We start from the raw sequence: 26,771 nt of genomic DNA, 5'->3' as shown, positions 1-26,771 counted from the left end.
CCCTCTAGGGCCCAAGCCATTCAGGTTAGATGGTGTGGAGTGGAGCTCACAAGATGAGTGACAGGGATTTTTGCAATCAATGCCAACTTCCAGTATACACATCCACACATCCTCAGAAAAGAGGTTAACCTGAGCCTCATTAAGTGGGTTTAATTCCCCTATACCTCCATAAGAGAAAGAAAACCAGGATGCACGCTAAATTAAATTTCAATTCCCGCTTAAACAAACCACTTTCAGTGTTCAACCATTTCATCTAGGAAACAACTATAGGCTGTGACATAAAAATGATTTCTACCATAACAGGGCACTTCTAAACAGCCCAGGTTACAGTGGAAGCTATCTTCAGTAGCACTTGGGTGAGTACAAAGCAAATGCCCAAGTGAAACAGAGAACTCAGCCCGCTTACTTGCCAAAGCCTAGCATTTCAAACAAATGAGTCTGTATCATTTTATTTGTCTGAATTAGCAAGGAAATTCCTAAATCTTTAAATTACAGTCAACAACCCTTTTGGTAGGCATTTGAGAACCCAATATTCCTGAAAGAGCTGTATTTCAACCCATTCTTATTCGGGGTTCAATCCAGTTTCAAACCCACTTAGTTAAGTCCTACCCCATAAAAGCCCATAAGCCTCTGCTAGGTGCCAAAACCCTGACTCTGCCATGCTTGCAGGGCTTAAGTACTTCCTTGGTAGCTTTATGCCAAGGCTGTGATACGTTGCGGAAATACTGTATGAGGCCAAAAATAAATAAAAGAATTAATCTACACATAATCCTTCAAGCAATGTAGAATAAGAGTATCATTCTGAAAAGAGGGAGTCTCCCCTTTTTTCTAAAGGTCAAATAAGGGACTTATTGCTCAACACTTTCTTAAGATAGAAAGTGTTGCCATTCTCACAATGCTGTAAGTGGAAGGGACCCAACAATGTCATCATTAAAAACTGGTATTATTCACAACAGGAAAATACGAACTAGTCACAGTCCTGGGACATGGATTGCAAAGAAACCTTTAAGACCATCTAGAAGAAATGGCTTTCACGTTCATTTGAAATCAATTTTACATCACGACCCACTGTTCACATACATTAAAAACTGATTTCACAAAGTATTACCCTTACTAATACGGATGTATTTTCCATTCTATTTCACTAAAAGAAGCTGGCTGTGACCCATTAAGTTTCCACTATCCACTAACTGGTCATGACCTCAAGTTTAAAAAAGCACTGCTGCTCTACTGTCACTGCTTTAGTCTCCCAAAAAAGGCAACACAGCAGTTATGTACCAACGTTAAACCCAGGTTTAAATCCTGGTACCACTCAGCCAGCCAGGAGTCTTACCTATGAGACCCAAGTCCTAGGACCTGTCACGAGCTTTCATGCCTCAGTTTCCTCATCCAGGGGACAAACCTATTTCAAAATTTTATGAAACTGAGTTGTATTTGTGAAGATGCTTCCTAATAGGACCTGTGAAGATGGGAGAGGCAGGCCTCCAATACGCTGGCCCACGTCAGTGGGAAGCTTGAACCAGAACCCTGGCTGAAGGCCTTTCCCCTATGATGAAGCACTGAGTATAGGATTAACATTGGTTATACAGGGACTTCAGTGTGAAGCACACAAAATGAAGAACACATTTGAACCATAAATGTGACTAATAATGCTTGTTAATGATCATCCTTACTTTCTGGAGATTATTAGAGGGCTGTTTTTTTTAAGTTACTTGAGAAGTATAAATCAACCCCTTCGTTTTCTAAATGAATGGCAAGAATAATTTTCATTGAAAATTCTTTCCAATTTATCCTGAGAATTTGGACTTATTTGCATCTGGTTTTGTCCAGCTTCAGGCTAAACATTAGCTAGTTGCTGAGACCTTGGGAAAGTCCGAAGATCTCTTTGGATTTGTTTCCTTAACCATGAGTTAGGTCCCACATGTCTTAATATTCCTTGAGCTGCTTTTGAGGTTTTCCTCAGGGGACAAAATAGATTAAGGGGGAAGTCAAGATAAAAACAAAAAACAAATGCAAACCTCCAAATATGATAGAAAAAGAGAAACAAGCCTGTTTATTTGCCATAGAAAACAAGCAGAAACACCCACAGCAGCCAACAGTGGAACAGAAATGAACTTGGTATGACATCTGAGTTCAAAGTGTAGGTCTGTTTTTGACATAACTTTGGACAAATAATTTCATTTTTTCCTGATTAAACATCCTATCAGTCCAGGGGAATTTATTTGGCAGGGCAGTCGAGAGGATTAAATATGAATGTGTATAGCACCTGACCAGGGACCCCAATGAATTCGACTGATTCCCTAGAACTGAAAAGGGCTAGACCAGGGGTGTCCAAACTGCAGCCCACAGGCCAACTGTGGCCCGCAATCCATTGTTAATTGGCCCGCAGCAAATTCCAAAAATGTATTTACTTAAATAAACCAGGTGAGGCAATACGTACTTCACCTCGAGTGAGTGGCCCGGCTGTGTGTGTATTTTACCGCATATGGCCCTTGGTAAAAAACATTGAAAAAAGTTTGGACACCCCTGGGCTAGACCATTTATGGATATGCTCAAATCACTTTTAAAAAGTAATTTTAAAGTGAAGATGGGAAAATGGGAAGTCTCCAGCTTTCCTGCTTGGGTATTTATTATTCCTTATTCCCTTTCGAGCTCCTGCTCTGAAGGCAGAGCCACTTGTACGTGAAATGTCACTAAATAAAAGGCAAGTCTGCCCCACATTGGATTTCATGACCTTCACAATTTCAGGTACACTGGTTCCCAAAGTGCCTGCTGAATGCATCAAAGTTATGTAGCAGGTGCTTTAATTGGTACTTAACTGTAATGTCCTCAAAATTCAATAGTAATATACATGATATACATACATGGCAGTTCTCCTTTCACAGAGCTGATCAAATACAACTTGTACAAAGGAAGATGAGTTATATGGCAGAATAAAACATGCAGCGTAACTGCCTTCATCAGTTTAAAGTGAGTCTCCTAAACCAAAAGAAAATAAGCTTTAGTTTTTGTATGTATCAGTTGACACCTATAGTCAGAATAAAATAAGGCTCAGCTTGTGACAAAAATAGTCCATGCTTATATATAGGCCTCAAATATTTTTGAATGGTTCCACTCCTTAAGTATCAGTCCATTTAAAAATGACTATAATTCTGACCTTACTTTAACCTATTAGAATGTTTACATCTTTAAATGACCCTCCTAGTGTTTTGCATGCTTTTTATTATTTTTTTATTTATTGGGGTATTTTTTTTTTTGTATAAGATTTTTGTTTTTATTGGGGAAGGGGTACAGGACTTTATTGGGGAACAGTGTGTACTTCCAGGACTTTTTTCCAAGTCAAGTTGTTGTCCTTTCAATCTTAGTTGTGGAGGGTGCCGTTCAGCTTCAAGTTGTTGTCCTTTCAGTCTTAGTTGTGGAGGGCGCAGCTCAGCTCCAGGTCCAGTTGCCATTGCTAATTGCAGGGGGTGCAGCCCACCATCCCTAGTGGGAGTCGAACCAGCAACCTTGTGGCTGAGAGGATGCGCTCCAACCAACTGAGCCATCTCGGAACTCAGTGACAGCTCAGCTCAAGGTGCCGTGTTCAATCTTAGTTGCAGGGGGGTGCTGCCCACCATCCCTTGCGGGAGTCGAGGAATTGAACTGGCAACCTTGTGGTTGAGAGCCCACTGGCCCATGTGGGAATTGAACCCGCAACCTTCGGAGTTAGGAGCATGGAGCTCTAACTGCCTGAAACACCGGGCCGGCCCATGGGGTATGATTTTTAAGTCTTTATTGATAAATATTTATGTCCCAGACATGAGTGCATTCTATCAATCCTGTCCAAAAAAAAATGTAGTGTTCTTTCCCAATCTAAAATCAAATCATAATGAATGTACAGTATGTTGGTACAGAAATCCCTAATGCTTCTATTTAAATAGTGTTAGAATGTAATCCCCACCCCAATTATTTTATTAAAACATAAATGACATTTTAAAGGAAAAACTGCCAAATAAGTTCTACTACAAAATAGACGTAACATTTAACAATTCTGATCTCCGAAAGTAATTTAAAAAGTTAAAAGCTCAAATATGGCTTTGACCCCTCCTTCCACCCCCAAAGTTTACTTACCCCCTTTTCCCCTGAGGAAAGGTGTCCTCTCTCCCATCAAGTTCTCAGCAGTGTTCCATATATATCCTCTACATCTAGTGCAAGGTGGCCGAGAACTCAGAGGGTCATAAGGAGATACGACAGGCTGGGCACCCTTTTAAAGATGATGATTTCTCCTAAGGCTAGGAGCTTTTAAATTTGTGACTAAAAGATGAGAATAATCTGCTCTTTAAGAAGCTACTTTGGTGTAACTCACAATGATTACTTGATTCAGTACTTAACCATTTTATTGTTAAGACGTGGTAATTTTTTCTCCTAATTCACCATGTTCTTCCCATGGTTACTGCAATTTTTATTTAAAAGGTAGTCTTCCTGATTTAGATTTTTGAGGACCACAGTCCTACTAATCTTACTTAAATGACTATTTCCCCAAATCCCATTCAATTCTCTTTTCATTTCCCCTCAGGAAAACAAATCAAGTACAGATGAAACTTTGTTTCAAAGTCACATTTTAGGAGATAAAGGATAATCTCACACAGCTTATTTTTTCAGGTTATCTTTTGACTTTAAAATAAATTCTCAGGCTAATACTTAAGACAGGTTAGTGTAACGGGCATTGTGATGATAAAAAACTAAAATTATTTGGAACTCACTAATGGTACAACTGAATGTTTATAAAGGGAATTATTTGAAAACTAAACAAGTGAGGTATTCTTACACTGATATTTTGTTTGAATATCCACTGAAGCGTAATTCTAATGATTCTAACACCAGCCAAAGCATTCACAATCACGTAATTAACTTTTCTAGTTTTAAAATGTCCATTTTATTCCATGTAACACTTAACTGGGTATCATTTACATCTGAGGAAGAGATGGCCCACAAAACTGATCTATGGATAAAACACTAACTCTAAGAAATGTAGTCCAGTTTATACATTTCCAGGCCTCCCAATACAAGGATATCACAATGCAGAAATAGGGTATCACTACTAATTTTACATAAAAGGGAAGTCCCAATAAACTTCAGAAAGTAGCAAATTCACCTGTCCCTTAAAATATGAGTATGCAATTGTTACAAAGCCATAGTAAATGGTTTATAAAATGTAATTTTATTTTATGTTACTCTGCTGTTACATAGGGCATAACATTTTCACAAGGCTTTTTTTGGGACTACAGTCAATGATTAGCAACACACAATAGTGGTCCAACTTTCTAAGTAACAATCACTAGACAAACTGGACACCCTCTCACATGTGCACAATCTGCATGGAAAAGTACTAAAGTTTGAGACTTGGACTTATATCCCCTTTCTAGTGTATTAAGAAATGACATGCACTGTAATTTGCCAAAAGCAATGCTTGTATTCTGGGAGCAACATGCTACTTCTATTACATAGTAAAGTGAATACCAGAACTACAAAGGCAGGAGGTGTAAGTGAATTTTTATTGGGAAGGGAAGTTGTCAACTGAAACAGCAGCAAATGAAGAGTGAATAAGGAAGTTCCCTGTTGTGACACACACACAAGACCTCCATCATATATGATACAGGAGGCGTTTCAATCTGTGACCCCCAGCCCAGAAATGTCAAATGCTTTTCCATTCAGTCTAATACTCCTGGACTCCTACCCCCCCCAAAAAAAAATACATTAAGAACAAGAAAAAATTGTTTACTGAAAGGAAACCCCCAAAGAAAAGTAAGGGAGGGAATGTAGAAATTAAGAAATTATGTAGGACACTCTTTAAATTGTAATTAACTACATTTTCATATCTTCACAGTAATACAAAACACAGTCACTTGCAGAACTGGTTCAGATTACATTTTTAGTCCTCTACATAAGTGTTTGGAAGTTACTTCTGTTTATATGAAATGAAGCTATTAATACTTTTCTACAGCAGTAACTGCACACCAGGAAGGCCAAGACAAACACAAATCAAGGAATGGAGTTTTCCCAAAGCTGCAGTGTGAAAAGACTATAAACGTTTGATTCCATACACATGAATGGGTTTCTTTGCTATAGGAAATCCAAATGGAATAAGGAATGGAGGTGTGTGAAAAGGTTTCTTGAGGGAAGAAGGATGGCGCCCCGTGTGCAGTTAGTTTTCTGCCCCTTCTGCCGCATCACATTCTTCTCCTGCGCTGTCTGATGTCCATAACTAGGGAAAAAGCATATTAAGTTACTATTTCTAGATTAGACAATTATAGCAAGTACTGCTGTTACGTTAAAATGTAATTCTGAGAGCAATTATTCAAACAATAGATTACTAAGACTAGAAGTAGTATTTCTCAACCCAATCACCATCAGTCAACTCTTCCCCAGTGTATCCCTGTGGACTATTCACCATACATTTACAAAGTGACTCATGACACACTGTTTGCATTTTCAAAGTGACAGGACACACATTTTTAAAGCTTACTCTTTATAAGTACTATAATTTCAGGAAAAAAACAAGGTAAAATCCTTAGAATTTACTGCTGTTTCTATTCCAAGCTGCCCAAAGCTCTTTGTGAAAGCACTACTAAAATATAATTTGAGATTAATAAGACAAAATAAATTTTGGGGGCGGGAGAAACCACAGTCGTCATAATTGTTTTCAAATATGTGAAAAGCTATCATATATTAAAAGAAAAAGAAGTCAGCTAACTTTGTGTTGCTGCAAAGGATTAAACAGGAGTGTATGATGTAAGTTATAGGGAAGCAACACGTGTGCATGAAGATACACATGTAACACATGTTCGTGAGTTAGGTAGGATGCTAAAATAAATAAAACTGACTTTGACATGGAATAATGATGTGAAGAGGGAATAGTCAATATTACTGACTATAATCAATAGCTCACAGAATGGATTTCTACTAGACCAACACCAAGACACTACTTGGAATTTCAGAAAAGCTGGCATCTTATATAATCTTTAAGATACTAATACATATACACACACATGAACACACACTGGGGGTGACAACAAAAATGGATACACATCACTTGTATTCATCTTTTGTTACCGGTATATATTATTACAATTTCAATACAGTTTTTTTCCTTTCTTAAAAATATGTATATATTTTTTTGGTACTCTCTGCATGTATCTCCCTGAAGAACCGTCTCCATACGCGAGAAAACAAAACAAAACCAGTTAAACTATAGATAGCACCATGGTATATCTGGGAAGAGGCATAATCGCTGTTTACTTTTCTCCTATAAAAGCTAGATCTATGCTGATTATTCTACTATTGTTACCTCACAACTGCAGGGATTTCTAACGGCCAGGAATGAAGTGTCTTCATAATTTTCCTGTTCAGCTAAGTTGAACAGATATGGTGCTAAAAAAAAAAAAAAAAAAAAAAAAAAAGTCCTATCTAGCGAAAGCACCCAACTGAGGGGCCAGGAGAACTACATTTATATTAATAAATGTGTTCCCTTCTTCCACATTTTATCTAAGATTTTGATGTATCAAATTTACTTGAATCTATAAAAGAAGCTAAGTAAAGCTCAACCTGTATTCTTTTCTCCATTACTTTTTCTTTCATCATCTACCTGTCCAACAAGTAGGGAGAAAAATGAAAGAAAGAAGAAACTCATAAAACAAAACAAAACCGGGGTTTGGGCCTAGAAGCAGAGGTGGAGTAAGCTGAGGTGCAGGTTTACTCCCTCTAATAAATGCCTACAGAACATCATGTACAGGTACAATAGTATAGTAAAGCACTTCACATGACTTTAGGAAAGCTTAGAGACCTACAGTTAGTTCCCTACCTTGCTACAGCTACTTTACCCAAACGATGAAATTACATAAATCCTCCATCTTAACAAATTTATTAACATCGATCGTCATCCCACTGAAACAGTCAATGATGTTAATTGATTTTGAGTTCCTGCAATCTTAGCACCTTCTCAGGAAGGTTTGATAAAACGCCTATTCAACTGAAAACCAGCCTATGAAAAGATAATTGTCCTACACAAAATACTAATTAATCCTTTTCCTTATGGATCTATAGTCTCATTTTCTAAGAGAAACAGCAGCTGTTATATAACTGCCCCAAGAGATAGGGAGCCCAAAATAAAATATAAGTACTTTTATTGCTGAAAAGGAAATAAAGGAACGAACAACTCACTGTTAGGTTGTCTCTAAGCAACTGCATGATGAGGGTGCTGTCTTTGTAAGAGTCTTCATTCAGTGTATCAAGTTCGGCAATGGCCTCATCAAAAGCCTGGCAAAATATTAATATCCACGGTAAACAACATTTGCATCAACACAAACTGGTGAGTCTACAAATAGAAAGCATTTTTACAAAATAGGTAAACATTCACTTTATGTTCTATTATCAATTAAAAAAACAAAACTTAGTGGCATCATTTCCTTAGGTTCTCAGTTTAAAACTTATGAGTATGACTTGAAACTTATTAAGCTGTACGTATTCAATCAGTAAACAAGCATTTCTTAATTCTCTCACAGGACACACAGCTCAGTAGCTATGCCTAACATACTTCTTACCAGTAAAAACTAGTATTTATTTGCAAAATCCCCTCCGTACTCTCCCTTTTTGATACCCTTTGAGAAATGCATGTATGCTAATGACCAAACCTGGCAAGCCTAACTTTCCAATCCTTTACATTTCTTTCATACTTCTTTGATTACTCTGACCATTATGCTCTTTAGACAGACATTATTGCTTATAACCACAGTTGGGAGAGAGCAAGGTGTTGAAAGGGGTAGTGATAGATGGTCATGACGGTAAGAAAAAGGATATATCCAAAGAAATAGTAGAAATCATCCCTGTGGATAGCCAAGTAAAATACCTAGAAATTAACACCTCAAATAACATTTGCTAAAGAGGGTATTTCTAGACACACCTCTTACCGTTTTAGCCAGTGTGCAGGCAAGCTCTGGGTTATTAAGGATCTCATAGTAAAATACAGAAAAGTTAAGAGCCAGCCCCAGACGAATTGGGTGTGTGGGTTGCATCTCTTTCTTGCTTATATCAAAAGCCTCTTGGTAAGCTCCTTGGGAATTATCTATTGTTTCTGTGAAGGCAAAAATGAAACAAAAAAACAGGATACTGAAATATCCATCCAGTATACAGCATATTAACACCTTTAACATATGATGCTACTAGCTCTTAGTAGAACCAGATTTTTCTCTGTAGCCTTCTTTTAAAACCACAGTAGTAAACCGAAAACATTGTATTGGGTATTTAAAAACTAGTTTATAATGTTGCTGGCTTATAATCAGTTTAATTTAAAAAAAAAAAACAAAACCCTGAGATAGTATGTCAGATTTTCCATCTCTGGGGCTAAAACAATTTTCTTCTTTCATGTCTATTACTTGGAAATGCAGCAATTAAAAATAATTTGACTGATATTTGCCAATATCTTGATAAAGCTGGAGAACTGGCCACAATACCCCTTCTCAAAATAATGAAACTATTTTATAAAGATCACCACCACTCAATTCTATTTTTGTGACTTATTTGTAGAAACAATACCAATGTTTGGTATCAAGATGTCTTATGTGAAAGGTAATATAAAAGTGCCAACATATAGTACAAAATCTGCTCTGACCAGAGTTTGATTACTGGCCTAATAAAAATGTCACCTTCCTGAAAAAACAGTTCAGCAAGTATTACCAACACAAATCTGATTATATCCACGTTTTGAAAAAGGTAGGTGTTCTGAATGAGGCCACTAGCCCATTACAGCTTTGGAAATGCTTACCTAACAGAAATTAAATTATCCCTTTGTGACCCAAATGTATACATTTTCCTTCCTCTGAAATGGTACATTTATTGATCTAACCTGGCTGGTTTAGCCCTACATGCTAAGGAGCTCTGGCTGTCTGGCACTTACAGAAGCTCTACAATGAGTAGATAGTAAAGTTGTCTCAGCTCCTAGGCTGTAAATAGACACTATTCTATAAATTTCAGACCATTATAGAGTATTCTATGCACGGGACTAGAAAACGCCAATAGCCAGAAAGACTGAAATCAGATTAAGGGGATATGTCCCAATCTCCCAAAGACATCCCTTTGACTTGCTGATGTCTAAATGTTCAGTTCTGTGCAAGTATTGGTCACGTTCAGTTTTGCTTATTTTTATGGTAAAAGAAATTATACATCAATAACACAGTAAGTGTAGTATATAGATTTTGTTCAGCAGGGTGTAACAGTTTTCTCTCTGTGTCTACAATTACACTGATATTGGATGGTAAAAGTGTCTCACTTTCTCTGTGGGGGGAGAAGACTATAGTAACTATTTGTACGGGTATACATTCTTTTTGGTTGGGACAAATTAAAAACCGAATAATACTTACTGGAAAAAAATAAAGAATTAAGTAATACCTCTACCCAGAGTTTGCTTGATAAATTTGGTAGCAGGCACATACACAAAATCTAAAAGGATCTCTATTATAACCAGCTACCAATTCTCCAGGAGATGGAGTTCACTAATAATAAATTTACTTTGATTTTTTTAGCAATCAAGCTAGGCAATTCAGCTAGTCTTTGTTCCATATCTATGTTTTTTATGACAAACTATATACCAGTAATAACACTCTCATTTCACCTGTCCTAGTAGCCTATGTTATGATCCTTCAAATAAGTAGTAGTTAAAAAATTAACATGTCAACCAAAAATAGTACAATATCCTGTTACAGGCACATAAGGTAAATTCATGACTATTATTTTCATTTTTAAGAACGTAAGGTAACATTATTAATTTTCCTGATACAGAGTCCAAAATGTCTTTTAAAGTTATAAAGGGCCTACAAACCACATAGAAACTATTGTCACAGTGTCCATTTTATCCTCCCTTTTTTTTTTACATTTCACCTTTACCATAAACTAAATATACTTACGTTTTCGATCATCACCACATGCAACTTCAGCAAGGTACCGGAAGTAGTCTCCCTTCATTTTCAGATAGAAGACCTTACTCTCTGGATTAGTTGCGTTGGCTATTAAATACTTATCCAACAATTCCTGAAAGAAATAAGATAAACCATTAGGCACTAATAAGAGGCTACTCCAGTCAAGAACTCACAATGACATACAGTTGAATCATTAACTATCACAGTAACTCTATACCACACCACCCTGGACCTGAAGCATGGGTTGAAAGCAGGGGGTTAGTTGGTTGCCACTAGCTGAATGCTTTGGCTCACAGCAAGTCAGTTTCTAATGGTAAAACTGGATTATACCAAACGCTAATTAGAAAGAGCTTGCCTGTTCACTCATCCATTCATTCAGCAAGCATTTCCTGATACTTGCTAGGTGCCAGGCACTGTATCTGATACGAGATAAAGTCCTTGCTCTCTCAAAGAGCTCACAGTCTAATAAGAAAAGAGGTTAAGTACACCATGAACTGTATACCAGGCGTTAAGAGATATGTGAACAAGGGGCTATGGAAGCACTGAGAGGAGTATCTGACTCAGCTGGAGACAGCCACTGGTTAACAGGCTTCCCTGGGGATGGGACATTTGACTTGTCAAGAAAGTACAGCAGGAATGCAGCTATTAGAAAACGAGGGTGTGCAACCGTTTTAGGGAGAGGAAACAAAACGTTTACGACAAGTATGAAGAGTATCATCCCAGAACCAGTCAGTCACCATGGCCCAGAGCAGAGCTACGCAGTGTCCTTTACAGACCAGCGCCCACCCAAAACAAGGTTAAGTACAGGCATCCACAGGAAGTGGTCTAGAAACTTACGTAGAATTTTTTTTTTTTAAAGATTTTATTGGGGAAGGGGAACAGGACTTTATTGGGGAACAGTGTGTACTTCCAGGACCTTTTTCCAAGTCAAGTTGTTGTCCTGTCAATCTTAGTTGTGGAGGGTGCCGTTCAGCTTCAAGTTGTTGTCCTTTCAGTCTTAGTTGTGGAGGGCACAGCTTAGCTCCAGGTCCAGTTGCCGTTGTTAGTTGCAGGGGGCGTAGTCCACCATCCCTTGAGGGACTCAAGGAATCGAACTGCCAACCCTGTAGTTGAGAGCCCGCGCTCCAACCAAGCCATCGCCATCGGGAGCTCAGCGGCAGCTCAGCTCAAGGTGCCGTGTTCAATTTTAGTTGCAGGGGGCGCTGCCCACCATCCTTTGCGGGAGTCAAGGAATTGAACTGGCAACCTTGTGGTTGAGAGCCCACTGGCCCATGTGGGAATCAAACCGGCAGCCTTTGGAGTTAAGAGCATGGAGCTCTCTAACTGCCTGAGCCACAGGGCCGGCCCCTTACATAGCAATTTTGACAGTCTTGTCTGCTGAATTATTTTTTTAAATTGCGTTAATATTTAAGTATGTCTTTTAGCCCCCACTACCTACAAAGAAATGTGCACTTGATCCAATTAGCTGGTGCTTCTCAAACTGAGGTATTTGCACAAGGTGTGCCTGGAAGTACAGAGTCACAAAAGACAAATATGATAGATATCTTATGGGACTATCAATTTTACTTGATGCTAAGTAATTTAAAAACCAAAAGTAATATTTGAATTTAAAAAATATTACGAAGTAGAATAAAATTCTCATAGAAAATCTAAGATACTAGTAAAAACAATAAACAGATATAAAGGCATAGAATAGTGTCACATGTTAAATGCTCAGTGACTGCTAGTGACGATTAACCAGCCAGGTGTTCCCACTCTTCTGCTGCGGTGCCAGAGTGAAATTAGTGAAAAAATTTAAGCAAGGAACAGACATGACCATGTCTGAATTTTGGGAAAATGCCACAGATATTATCAGTAATGTTATATAAAAATGCAAACAATGATACAAATTTGGGAAGTTTGGAGAATAACCCAGTAAAACTGTTCTAAATTCAAATAAATCTATTCCTGAAGAAGTAAAAGGAAGGTTGTTTACAGATAAAGTTTAGAAAATGCAGTTCCAACTCAAGAACTTGTTTATCTGAATTAAAATGGCCTAAACAAAATGCAATGATTACACCCGTAAGTTATTTTAAAGGAAATAAACAGAAAAACATTTTTTATATGTTTTAAATCCTTAAATTTAATCTTTAGAAAAATGTTTAGGTTACAAAAGTGTATTTTAAAAGGGCCCAGAGCTCAGGGAAGTTAAAGTTAATATTACAGTAACATTACAAAATGAAGCCCCAGAACTTTATACATTATTTAAGCTAGCAAGTATCAAAATTGTGGCTAAGCCTGTGAAGTTGCTGGACCACAAATACAGCAGTAGATGCCATTACGGGCTACACCCAAACGCTAAAGGCAACTGTGAAAGCAAATGTCACCTCTACGCCACCATACTTCATCATTGAAGGATCAGACTGTAATTATTTCTTCTGCTTAACACCATCAATACAATTTCAGTAGTTATTTATTAAAATGAACTGGTAAAAGTCTTTCCCAGAATCTTAGAAAATCATACTACTTTTTTTTCTTTAATACCATTTTTACATATAGTGAGACTGCCACAATAAGTTCACCTGTAGGGCCCGCCGGGTGGCTCAGGTGGTTGGAGCGCAGTGCTCCCAACGCTGAGGTCACCAGTTCAATTCCCACATGGGCCAGTGAGCTGCGCCCTCTACAGCTAAAATTGTGAACAACGGCTCTCCCTGGAGCTGGGCTGCCGTGAGCTGCTGTGGGCTACCATGTGCCACCATGAGCGGCTGGTGGCCAGTGTGAGCGGCCAGCAGCCCGTAAGAGCTGCCGTGAACTGCCGATGACCGGCGACCGACTGCCTCAGCCTGGGGTAGCACAAGGCTCATTAATAGCAGCGTGGGCCAGGGAGCTGGGTCCTACACACCTAGACTGAGAAAGAACGGCTTGAACCGGAGAGGGGGTGGGGGGGTGTTCCCATGTTTTTAAATCTCAAACTGACTCACATTAATCACTATCTTAAAAATCAAAACAAAACTGTGGATTCTGAGTAGGATCGAATAATGCAAACACACTATTTATACTGTGGGAACCACCACCTCTACCAGTACCCATTCTAAGGAACTGTAATATAAAATGAAGAGCCTCACTTTTCTTGTTCTCCCAAAGTGAATCGGTCAGTTAAGATGAGATCCCACAGAGGATCTCCAAAAAAGTGTCAGCTCTGTTGAAGACATTTTTTATAGTCACAAAAAAAGCTACTTGGTACCTTTGAGGCCCAGTACTTTGTGATTAAATATGGTAGAAATGTGGTGGCAGAGGCAGAGAAAGTCTGACAGAATGAGGTCTTGAGGTGAGGAGAAAAATGTCACGAATCCCTCCGAGGCCACCAGGACTGTCTTCCTCACAGGCACACTGGCCTTCCAAGGATTCGGGGTGCTGCTCAGCAGCTACTGCATTAGTAATTACACAGCACTCATAAGCGAACTGTAAACTTTCCTTTCTAAAATTATGAACTTTGATGACTAGTTTGCATACAGCCATTACGTACGCTTTACAGTGCTGGCTTTTATAAAGTGACTCGTGCATCACCTCCATCCTGGAGTTTCAGCCAGGTAGCATGGTGCTTTTGTCAGATGCCACTAGCTCTCTGTGAAGGAAACAACAGGTACAGAATCACTGCGTCTTTCTACAGGCTACGAGTAGTAAAGATGTAAATTTTAGCCCAATTAAAAGACAATGAATTCTGCTTCATGTCTTACTGAAATGATCATGGCTGTATCAGGTATTATCAATGTCAGTTATTAATTATTAATACTAAAGAGAATAAAGGTGATGAATACTTAAGGTATATTACCTAGGTGTACAATTTTTTGTAAAAAAAATAAAATTATAAAAACACTCAATACACATCAGAGAAAAAAACCAAAATGACAAGTGGCTCCCTGAATAAGAAAATCTTTCCATATAAGGTTATTGGTAAAAATGTCAGAAGAGAGGAAGGGAATCAGTTTTAACATTTATATAGTTAAAAATACCCCCACTAATTTCTCCTATACGTTATTGTTGTCAATTAAACAAGCGATCCCTGTTCCAACTTTTTAACCAGCAAATTTTACTATCCCGGGAGGTTTGGAGAGCTAAGATTGGGGCTCCATCCAACACTGACAGTTACCCAATTGAGGGGTAGAATCAAGTAATGCGTTCCTTTTTGAGAACCCGAGAAATTTGTGAAGAAGTCAGTATACACCCTACCCAAAATTACAAGATGGACTAATAACTGAGAACATCCTAAACCAAAAAAACTCAAACCATGAGCAAAGTCAGAAGAAAGAATGTAAGTTATTATACAGGTCACTTTAGGAGAAGACTACAGGTGATGCCATATATTACTAGGAGCAGTTCTTTCTTTGAATTTCTTTTTCTTTTCCTTTTTTAATAAAAAGTCACCTATGTGTCAAATGAACAGATACTAATTTAGACAACCAATTGTACATATTAATTGCATTAATGCCAAAAAAAAAATCAAAGTAACTTTAGTAACAATATTGACCTTTCAGAGTTTTCACTTTTTAAAACCTTTGCTCCCCTTCTCTGCTATTCAATTATCATTAAAGATAACCCCTTTTATAAGTAATAATTTATAACTGAACTACCCTAAACTGAAATTAGTAGGTAACAATACATTTATACACAATTTAAAAATATACATCAATGGCCTAATTAAGATATGAATAAAAGTAATTTGTAATAAAACAGTATGTATTTCAATATGTAAATGCCCAATATCTAAAGTATAAAACATTATAGTCAGATGTTTGCCCTTAAGAATCACCATGAATGTCAAGAACCTTCAAATACAGACTTGCACGGTCTGTCCAACTCTCATGAATAGCCTGACCAGCTGGCTATTCAAGTACAATGTTCCCTTGATTTTTACATGGTAGAGTTGCATTCCTGGTTAATTTTATATGCATTAAAACCATGAAAAAAAACTTTGTGTTTAAATATAAAACAACATTAGGTTTGGCTTCAGGTAAACGCAAACAAGTTTTCTGCCTAAATAGCAGCTGCACTGCCTACGCATTAAGGGATGAGCAGCGCCATCAACCTCTGTCCACGCAATGTCAGCGCTGCCCTCCTCACACCTGTTCGGAAACACTGGGTGGGTCAAAGGTATCTACAAAAGTCCTTTGGGAGCGTAACCAAGGAAATAACTACTTTGTTAAGGAATCAGAAGAGTTATTTCTAAAGAAGGTATCAAGTGAGCTGTGTCTTAAAGGGTAAAATAGGATTTTACAAATAAGCAGGAAGCACCGGGGAAGAAGGCATCCCAGGACAGAGGGCTTGTGGCATAGGAAAAGGCACAAGTGCACAAAGAGTACCAAGTCACGGAACATGGTCATCTTTCTAAAAGAAAAAGGAAACTCCCCAAATCACCAAAGGTACATTTTTAAAAGCCGCCAAATTTCCTAATATCCATCATGAACTACACTGACAAAATTCTGTCTACGGCATGTCAAGCGCTTAGCACAGGGCCTAGCACACGACCTTAAAATGGTCTAGCACTTTCCATGAATTACTTGTTTTTCTAACTCTCCACTTTTTATCAAAGCAGTAACATGTAATAGTTAATTACCACTCTAAAATTTCTAAAGAAAAATCTCCCCATTCTGTTTGTTTTGCTCCTTCAGGGAAGTTTTTTCTTTTCTCTCCCTTTTTGAAAAATCATTACCTCAGACTGGTATCTTCAATTCAAACTCAACACCACAGGATTCTTCCTCCCTTATTTATATTTTCTCTTCACACACAGCAAGACTCTGGTTTGCATTAAAATAATAGGCCACACGTGCACATCACATAAAATTCCCAAGTTTGGAAATAGTTTCCCTCCCTTCCCCGGGTTTTTATTAACACCCAGCTCCCCTCCCTCAAGGCAACCATCATCACTAGTTTCTTGTGTATTCCTCCGATTATACATTTACCACCCATGTATGTATGTTCCCCCTTCCTCCTGTCAGCGTAACACACATTGCTCCACCCCGTGCTTTTCTCATATAATAATCCCTGAGGTCATTCCATATCCATATGTTATAACTGCCTCATCCTATATGTAACACGGCACAGTATTCCACTTATGGGTATACTGTAATTATTTAGTCTCCTTTGATGAATATTTCAGTTGCTTCAAACCTTTTGGTATTTCGAACAATTTATCCTATGGATCAAATGTATACACTTGATCCATAGGATGAATTGTTAAACTGTCCTCACTAGAGGCAACTTCCATTTCTATTCCCACTAATAATGTATGAATGTTCCTATTTCTCAACATCCTTCTGAATGTAGAATATTATAAATTTTTTTCGTCTTTTGCAATCTAGTAAGTGAAAAATATCTTATAGTTTTATTTGCAATTTTCTAATTTTATAAATTGCATATTATAAATGAAGTTGAACATTTGTATGTCCTTTTTCTGTTACTTGTTTTTATCCTTTGCCATTGCCTAAGTGAGTTTTTCCTTACTGATTTGCAGGAACTCTTTATATTTTAATGATATTAGTTCATTTTCCAGATGTCTCTCATATGAACTTCATGTACTTAAAGATTCCATATAGCAATAAAACTACATTAATATTTTTCTATTATATTAAATCAGATATAGTATTACCAACATTTCTGACAAATATGAGAAGCACAAGTCAATGTGACTATTCAATTTTAGAACAAATACAATATATGAACAGGAGGCTTGTAGTTAAAATACAAGCCTGAATGTGTATGCATATTTGGTGCACTGTCTACCTTACCACATGAAATGGCAACACATTTTAAATGTTACCTGAGTAGCAGTATATCAGCTTAAAATATAAACACACACCTCACTCACTCTCAGTATGGAGTACTTTTAAGAAATTTGTGACTCATCACCTTAAAATAGATGGGTAGAACCGTGACTTTCTGGTTCTGGCAACACAGTGAGACAGAGCCGACTTTCCCTTCTTCTAAAAATAATCAAATTGCTAAATAGAAATAGGTAAAATAAAGGAAAAAATATAACAGCACCAAAGGAAGAAAGGAAGATACTCAGATGCTAGAAGGGAAGATGAAACAAAGAGCAAAAAGTGAGTTACACCACAATGACAGTGGTGTGAAGGGGTAGGGACCCTAGAAAAACTGTCCACTGTCACTTGAAGCAGCAAGAAAGCTATTTCCTGAGCTTCTTTAAGGGGGTTGGTTGGGAGGAAGGAGTAATCTCCCAGGAAAACTGAAACCCAAACCCATGTTGTGTGTAGGTGCTATTCAAATTTTTACTTCATACATGATGTGTGAAACCACAAGCTGAAAATGTGTGTAAAGATTGGCAAAGTTTAGTGTTCCAAGAAGAAACAAATCATCAAAACCACTGTGTAAAAGCTCTTCCTTCCACAACCCAGGTACACACACAAGTTCCATAGAAAAAAGGTAGATCTGTATTATTAAAAATAACAAAACTACTCAAGGGACAGATCTGTCGTAATGAGGGATGAGCAAATCAACAGATGGCTAATACCCAAGAACTAAAAAAATGAAAGCAGTTTGTAATAAAACATAAAGAATGTGGAAAATAATTAAAGAATCTTTTAAAGTACTTATGGATTAAATAGACCATGCCCAGGACTGGCTTCAGAATAATGGTGGGGGTACATGGGGTACACAAACAGAACAATTCATAATTGCCGAAGCTGGGCAATGGGTACATATGGGGAGGGTTATTATAACATTCTATTTTTGTATAAGTTTGAAATTTTGGTTATTTCTTCATTAAAAAAAATAATAAAGGAAGCAGAAGCTAGGGGAAAGGAGGATACAATGAATTAAGAAAAAGCAGCTTGGAGGTATGGGGAGAAGACAAAAGGCTTTTATAATTAAAAAAGAGAGAAAGAAAATTAGTACAATGGAAGGCATATTTAAAGAAACTACTCAGGAACACAGAACAATGAACTAGATGAAAAAAATGTGGATAAGTCAAAGGAGGCAAATAGAAAGAAACGTCTAAGATATGCAACAGGAATTCGAGAGGAAAAGAACAGAAAGAACGAGGAAGAGATATTATTCAGAGATAATGGCTGAGACTCTCCCAGTAACAGTATAAAGATGATAACCTTCAGGGTGGAAAAGCACACTAAATCCCAAGCAAGATAAAATAAAAATAAATTCATACCTAGACCATCATGGTAAAACTGCAGAATGCCAAAGACAAGAAAATTCTTAAAAGCAACCAGAGAAATGACACGTTACCTATAAAGGAAGAAACGACATGACAGGTGATTTGTCATCAGAAAACAATCAACTACCTTCAAAGTACTGAGAGAAAAAAACCGTCAGCTCTAATTCCGTAACCAATTAAAAGTACCACATGAAAGCAGGTGCAAAATAAAGACATTTCCAGACAAAGATAGAAGTTCCCATTCAGACCTTTACTGAAAGAACCCTTTTGGTGGGAAGAAGTAATGGAATAAAAGAGAAGTCAATTAGAATAATTACAGCAACTAAAATAAGGAGTAACAGAAAAATTCCTGGCGATAACCTGTGAAGCATTTCCACTCTCCCAAAACTAACAATACAGAATCATTACAAGAGGCCGAATGGCAATACATGTGTGCCGCCTCGTGTTTGCAGAGGACAGTATAATATCACTTCAAGTTCTTTCTTATTAGTTATGTGCAAAGGATTGAGGTGGCTTTTAAAGGACACATTTCCCAACCCTCTTTTAGAGGATTGGCTAAAATTTTAAGGTTATGCTTTTTCCTTAATCAAACAAGTGTCTGCCTTTAAGACTACACCTTCTAAAATGTGACAACTATGATATGATAATCTGCTTCTAGGAGAAAGTGTTTCACTAGAATAATCAAGGATCTCAAATATTTCAATAGCCCACTATACATTTTAAGATTACTGACAAGACTTGGGTTCATTTGAGATTTTACTGGCTAATGACTCACAAACCTTAAACCTGGTCGAGCAATTTACTTTTACAGCTCTGTACCTCAGTTTGCTCATCTGTAAAACAGAGTTAAGGACAATCCCTAATTCATGGAGTTGTTGTGAAGACTGGGTTAATACAAATTGTTCAGAACACTGCATGGTATATAAACCTCAATCACCACACAAATCTTAAACACCAGACGGAGGGATCCTGGATGGGCCATTGGGGTTTCAAACTTGACTCATTTAAAAAACATTAAATTTCCATTCCTAACACATCTATTGTTTATTCTCCTCCGTCACGCAATTTTCTGTCTCAGAAAAGCACTCAGTTGCCCTAGTTAGAAACCTGGGTGTCACCCTAATGCTTCTTTGGCCTCACTCCCCTGGCCTCCCATATTTAGTCACCCAAGACCCTGGATGTAATTTTCTCCAAGTCAAGACTTTGGAAAACTTTTCAGACAAATAAGCACGGTATACTTTGGGAACATACATCTCCATCCTCTTAACTATAAACCACTGAAGGAAACACTTTTTCTCGATTTGATATATATACAGATATAGATAGATATATATTGTATAGCAAATTAACAATGCAAGACTTGACTATAATCTGACAGTATGTAAAATAAATATACTTTTATATAAACAAGGATGAGTCAATCGAAAGAAAAGCGAGAGAGGAGGCATGGGAACAGAAAAGAGACCCTGATGGGAAAGGATCCGATCTATAACCTAGGAGTGTGTGAGTCATGACCAATCCACTGACAAATCCATGCCCTACTGTGGAGATGATGGCCATTAAACATTTGAGCAGCCCTGCAATTTCTCTTGTTATGATGTCACATTTACTAAGCAACTTCCTGATTATGACCTGATTCCTTTTGTGAGTCTACCTCTACTGTTGGTGAGAATATACTGGTCATGCCAACACAACTATTTCAATCTTTGTACTAATTTATCCCCCACTGTTCTTGGTTTTATACACATGAGCTTAATTACTGTGGATCTATCTCTGAAAGATGGCTCCGTGCTGGGGTGTTTTAGAGTCTGCAAGGCTAAAGGCCATACTATAAATTGCAGCAAACTCACAGAAGTAATGCAACCCTTTGTACCACACCACTCCACACTCCCAACTTCTCTGGAGCATTATGCGAAGGGAATATCCTTATATATTTTGAAATATGACTATCTACTAGACCTCAATATGCCTTGAAGAGAAATACATTTATTTCCAAACCTGTTTCTATACTTACATTCCTTACTTCTAAGTATTCCACCATCCTCCTCCGTCCTAGCAACCCAGGCTCATCAGCACTGTCTCTGGCTCTTCCCTCTCCATTTCCCGTTCTAGCACCAGCTGTCAAGCCTATTGATTTGACCTCTATCACAGTATTTTGATCTACCTTTTCAGTCTCATTACTGTTTCTATTACCCGAGTTAAGCATATCATTTCACCTCAACTAATCCAATAACCTAACTAATCTACCAGGTTTTAGGGTCCTTCTGTCTCTAATCTATTTTACACTCTGCTGCCAGATTAACTTTAAACTGTATTCTGGGCATGTTAATCCCCTGCCCAAAAATCCCAATGGCCTGTTAAAGAATACACTTAAAGCCTAGCACTCAGTCTTCCAGGATCAGATCTAGAGCTTCCAAACTAATGTAAGCGGTAAACAGATACTGATCCCCTCAGCCACAGCAGGCTGAAGCTGGGGGAGAAATCCATTTTCCCCAGTGTGCCACACAAACAAGGTTATTCTCTGTGTGTCCTAACACAATCGATGTCTTAATTGACAGACATCCAAGCTTATTTCTATTATTACCATTCCTGCACCAACAGAAGAGATGGAGCAACAATGAGGGGCCTTCCAAATGCTTCAAGTGCCACTCTAAGAAACAAAACAATAGCTATTCATTATGTTAGAAGCTGGGAATACAGTAGGTCTTGGGGGGTGAGGGGTAGTTAAAAAGCAAACACTGATAGTATCTCCAGCACTATTAAGAGAAGACAGTACTCGGGTCCATGAATCCAGTCTTCCAGGTGAGGCACCTACAAACAGGCTGGGTGCAGCAGAGTATCTAGTCATTAAGACCATCCAACAACTGCTGCCTCTTATTTCTGTGCTCACCAAGTAATCTTCTAAATGCTAATTTGGTTCCTCCTGTAAATTTGCCTGCAAGCAATAAACATGGGCAGACCACAACTCTCAGCCCAATTAATAATTCTTGAAGTTCCCATCTCAGTGTGCCAACCAATTAGATTTGGAGCCCACAAGGCCAAGGGGACAAACCCCGGACTATAAGCACACACTATGTTTTACTCATCTGGCACCCCTGCCAAACAAACAATTCTTCCTTGTCCTGATTTGAGAGGGGAAAATCCCTGAAAAAGTGTAATGGGCCTTCATATTGCCTATTTCTATTTATTAAAATACATACAACTCTGGAGCATTCATGAATGTGAATATGCCTTCCTGGGAGAAAGGGTTAATTAACATCTTATTTGTGTAAACTAAAAACTACCTTTTATAGAAAGTCTTCAAACTTTTGAGATATTCTAAAAGTAACAAAAGACCTAAAACCCAACACTGGCTGGAATATATGTCAAACTAATAAATTAAAATTAGTATGAATTAATGTGTCCTGATGAATTGTCATCACAGTCAGAGAACACGGATTCCTCAGGCACAAAGGAGTATGTGCCTCTGTAGTTACAGCAAAAGTGAAAATAAGCCAGAGTAGTCCATGCAATCAAGCAGTTAATTATTTTTGTGGGCAAAGGAAAAGTAAGGAGGTAAAATCCAGAGGATAATCAGGCAGAGGGGAATGGGCAGAAACAGATGAAAAGAATCCAAGGTTCTCAATAAAAAGAGAAAAAGCTTTAACTCTCTTCCTGCCCAAAATATTTATAAACTTTCTCTTTGTCCATAGATCTCTGACCGCCACCATCCCAGGATCCTGGCAAAACCATCACCTGTAAGTAGTAACTGCTATCAACATCTGCTATAGCACAGTGGTACTTTTTTGGGGTTGGGATGGCCCTTTTGTGAGCAAAGTGCACTCCTCTCTCCTCCTAGACAATTAGCACTTAAACCACAAAACAATAAAAATGCTTTTGTATTAAGAATGTTCCTCCTTTCTTCCAACGTTAGCTATAGAACTCTTATGACTGCAGTGGTGAAGACATCTAACAGCAAGAGTTTTTTAGCCTCTGACAAATAACAGAGCGTGTGTGAGCTGTGATGTGACAATATTAATCATGGTCTTTGTACCCTTACTTCTCCACAGCAGCTGAGCCAATCCCAGACATTATTAGAAACCAATGTAAAGTCCAGTCCGTCCAGTCCTCCGTATGACTGCTGTCTACATCCCCACATCTTAGCAGCTGGATACTGAGTGGCCAGAACAGAGATATAGAAATGTTATACCTTCTGCTCAAAGATTCCCACCTCTGGCCAAGATATACAGGTTTTGAAGGACAGTTTAATACACCCACTGGTGACACTAATACTACTTTCTAAATTTGTCAATCTGCATCAAAAACCATTACACATACACAACCATAACTTACCAACATTTACAGATCAGTGCTACCGAAAGAACCAAGGCAAATACCAATGTCTATACTTCCTTCCCCTTAGAGAACCTGCAATTTACTAGTTAGTATCCAGAAACTACTTTAGCCATGGGCTGACGAAGGAAAAGACAAAATAAAACGGAACAGTAAATCATATCTCAGCTCGATCATAAGTAATCCACGTGAACAGATATCCTGACATCTAATAGGAGGATGTTCTAATAATTAAAAATAGGTCAAAAGTGCTTTGCTAGCTTAGTATATAGGTTAAGTTTTGCTATATCTGAGGATCTCTATCAAAAATAGATAATAACTTATATTAGCAAAGACACCAGTGTGCTTTCATGCGTGTACTTTCGTATTTCTTTTGTAAGTCTACGACAAATTGAATTAAGCCATTTCTACATCATAGAAATTATATAATTATTTGCAGATTAATTTTTCCATCTGTGACTAACCCATGCCACATACATTTATATCGGCTGTATTATATACAAACCTCTAGTGTAGCCTCTAGTCTACCAGCTTTTATTACAGGACACAACAGAAAGAACAGGGTGTCAAAAGGAATTTAACAGGTTATGGTAAGAAAATTATTCATTTTGAACTAAACTTATATAGGTTACTGCTTATATTCAACTGAACTACTTACCGGACATGGCACAAAAAATAACCTTGAAAAATAAGGTAATGCTTAATAGTACATAAAGGAAAAAATACAGATGAAGTCCTTATTCTTACATACCCTGAACAGCTTATCAATAATGATCTGACTTGGGTGAAATTTATTTTGGGGACAGCCACAAGAAGAACTCAGGACACTCATAAACTCCAGACACTACAGAATTGGGTCTCATCACTAGATTTGCTGAGAAAGAAAATACATTAATAACACATTCTTATCAAGAGGAGAATTAGCGCAAAGATAAGAAAGCACACGATACAGGAAAGATCCATACATAGTTCCATGTGGCTAGAGCACGGAGAGAAGAAAGGACAGTGAGAAAGGCTGGGAGGTCTTGTAAGTCCTATTAAAGAACTTGAACTCCATCTAATCTGGCCATGGTTGTGAAATTTTAAAAAGCAGTAATTATCCCCCCCCCCGCAAAAAAAATCTTTTTAACCAATACCAGTATAGAATAAAAGAGATAAAAGGGAGCCGCTGTAGTTGAAGAGCATGAATGTATAAAAGCCCTGATTCTCCCCCATTTACACACAAGAGAATTCAGAGAAAGGAGAAATGATCTCAGAATGGGATCTGTAAAAGAAGGCTTTACAATGAAAGGCAGTGGGAATGGAAAGCACACTATTCTAGAAAAGCTGAATTTGAGTTTTGAGTTCACTGCTAAATGGATGAGTAAGTCAATCAATGTACCTCGGTTTCCTTACAGGTAAGCACATGTCTCACCTACCCACAACTGCACATAGGCCGGTGCAAGGAAACAGACCTGAAAGTACTAACAAGCTATAATTTGTAACTGACAACAGAATGAGTGCAGTGACACCTAAATTATATCTTGTAGGATAGGTGTGATTTCAACATACAGAAATGGGAGAGGAAAGGCTTTTCAAATGAGAATGAGTAGAGGGACGGAAGCAAAACACAGAGTGCTTTGGGTGAACAATTTGGTTGGAGCACGAAGAATGGAGTAATTACAAGTTTTCCTTAAGTGAACTTAGGCCAAACCACTTTTGGTTATTTTCCCACAAGTTGAAAATTTCAAATCAAGGATATACTGAACTAGTATTTCAAATGGTACCGAGACAACTGGATAGCCACATGAAAAGAATGAAGGCTGGACCCCTTCCTCATACAACATGCAAAGATTAACTCAAAAATGAACCAAAGGGGCAGCAGGATGGCTCAACTGGTTACGGCATGAGCTCTGAACAACAGGGTTGCCAATTCGATCCTCACATGGGCCAGTGAGCTGCACCCTCTACAACTAGATTGAAGAAAACAAGCTGCTGCTGAGCTTCCAGAGGGGCAGCGGATGGCTCAGTTGGTTAGAGCGAGAGCTCTCAACAAAAAGGTTGCTGGTTCAATTCCCGCATGGGATGGTGGGCTGCGCCCCTGCAACTAAGATGGAAAGAAAAGGCGACTGGACTTGGAGCTGAGCTGCACCCTCCACAACTAGATTGAAGGACAATGACTTGACTTGGAGCTGATGGGTCCTGGAGAAACACACTGTTCCCCAATACAAAAAAAAAAAGAACCAAAAATCGTAACAAAAGAACCAAAAACCATAACGTAAGAGCTAAGATAATAAAATTCTCAATGAAAGCGTTTAAGTGTACATCTTCATGACCTTTAATTAGGCAATGATTTCTTAGATTTTACAACAAAAGCACAATCAACCTAAAGAAAAAACTAAATTGTACTTCATCAAATTTAACAACTTTCAAATTTAACAACTTTAAATATCTTGGCAGATGTGGGAAAAGAGACGAAATAAAAATTTCCACGGGAGCAGTACAGTAGTCCCCACCATCCGGGATTTTGCTTTCCTCAGTTTCAGTTACCCACAGTCAACTGTGGTCCGATGACATTAAAAGGAAAATTCCAGAAACAAACAATTCATAAGTTTTAAATTGCATGCTCTTCTGAGTAGCATGATGAAATCTCATGCATCCCACCCAGGACATCTAATCAGCCCTTTGTGCAGCGTCCCCACCCTGTATAAGCCACCTGTCCAGTAGTCACACAGTAGCCATCTTGGTTATCACACTGATCAACTGTCACGTACCGCCATGCCTGTGTTCAAGTCACCCTCATTTTACGTAATTATGGCCCCAAAGTCCAAGAGTAGTGATGCTGGCAATTCAAATACGCCAAAGAGAAGCCATAAAGTGCTTCCTTTAAGTGATTAGATGTGTATGTACAGGAAAAACACAGTATATACTTGGGACTATCCATGGTTGCAGGCCTCCACTGGGGGCCTTGGAACATATTCCCTGTGGACAAGGGAGGACTACTGTAGTTTGATAAAGACTATCTCAATTTGTTGAATGTTAATGGAATATCTAGTACTTCCAAACTCTTTTAAGTTTCTGACATTACAAAGAACCAAATACCTGGTCTCTACAATCAACCCCTAAATAATCTAGAGGATTTTCTGATTAAAGGATGTATAAACCTTTACTGTAACCTTTCTAACAGTTTCACTAGTCCATCAGAATCCTGAGAGTGCAACACAAGCATTGCAGATCTAAGAAGTATACATATTGCCAAATACTTGGAAACAGCACCAGGCCAACAGATCAGAACACTTAGTATGTATGTTTCACTACAGGTATCTTAATATTACGTTTTGAAAGGG

The 26,771-nt window shown here is 38.0% G+C and overlaps 1 protein-coding gene across 1 annotated transcript in view; it reads right to left on the bottom strand.

The window, feature by feature from the left end:
• Nucleotides 1-5,177: 5,177 nt before the first annotated feature.
• The window catches only part of YWHAQ (tyrosine 3-monooxygenase/tryptophan 5-monooxygenase activation protein theta), a 30,262-nt gene continuing 8,668 nt past the window's right edge, over nucleotides 5,178-26,771 (bottom strand). Inside the window, exons 3-6 of the mRNA XM_033125221.1 lie at nucleotides 10,938-11,061; nucleotides 8,946-9,109; nucleotides 8,200-8,295; nucleotides 5,178-6,244 (exon numbers count right to left, since the gene is read on the bottom strand). Coding sequence (XP_032981112.1) covers nucleotides 6,185-6,244; nucleotides 8,200-8,295; nucleotides 8,946-9,109; nucleotides 10,938-11,061 — 444 coding nt within the window. The 3' untranslated portion in view covers nucleotides 5,178-6,184. The remainder of the gene's footprint in view (nucleotides 6,245-8,199; nucleotides 8,296-8,945; nucleotides 9,110-10,937; nucleotides 11,062-26,771) is intronic.

Source organism: Rhinolophus ferrumequinum, chromosome 13 (genome assembly GCF_004115265.2).
Source record: "Rhinolophus ferrumequinum isolate MPI-CBG mRhiFer1 chromosome 13, mRhiFer1_v1.p, whole genome shotgun sequence".
Lineage (NCBI taxonomy): Eukaryota > Metazoa > Chordata > Mammalia > Chiroptera > Rhinolophidae > Rhinolophus > Rhinolophus ferrumequinum.
The sequence above is the reverse complement of the archived record's forward strand: the minus strand, read 5'-3'. Positions and strand labels throughout refer to the sequence as shown.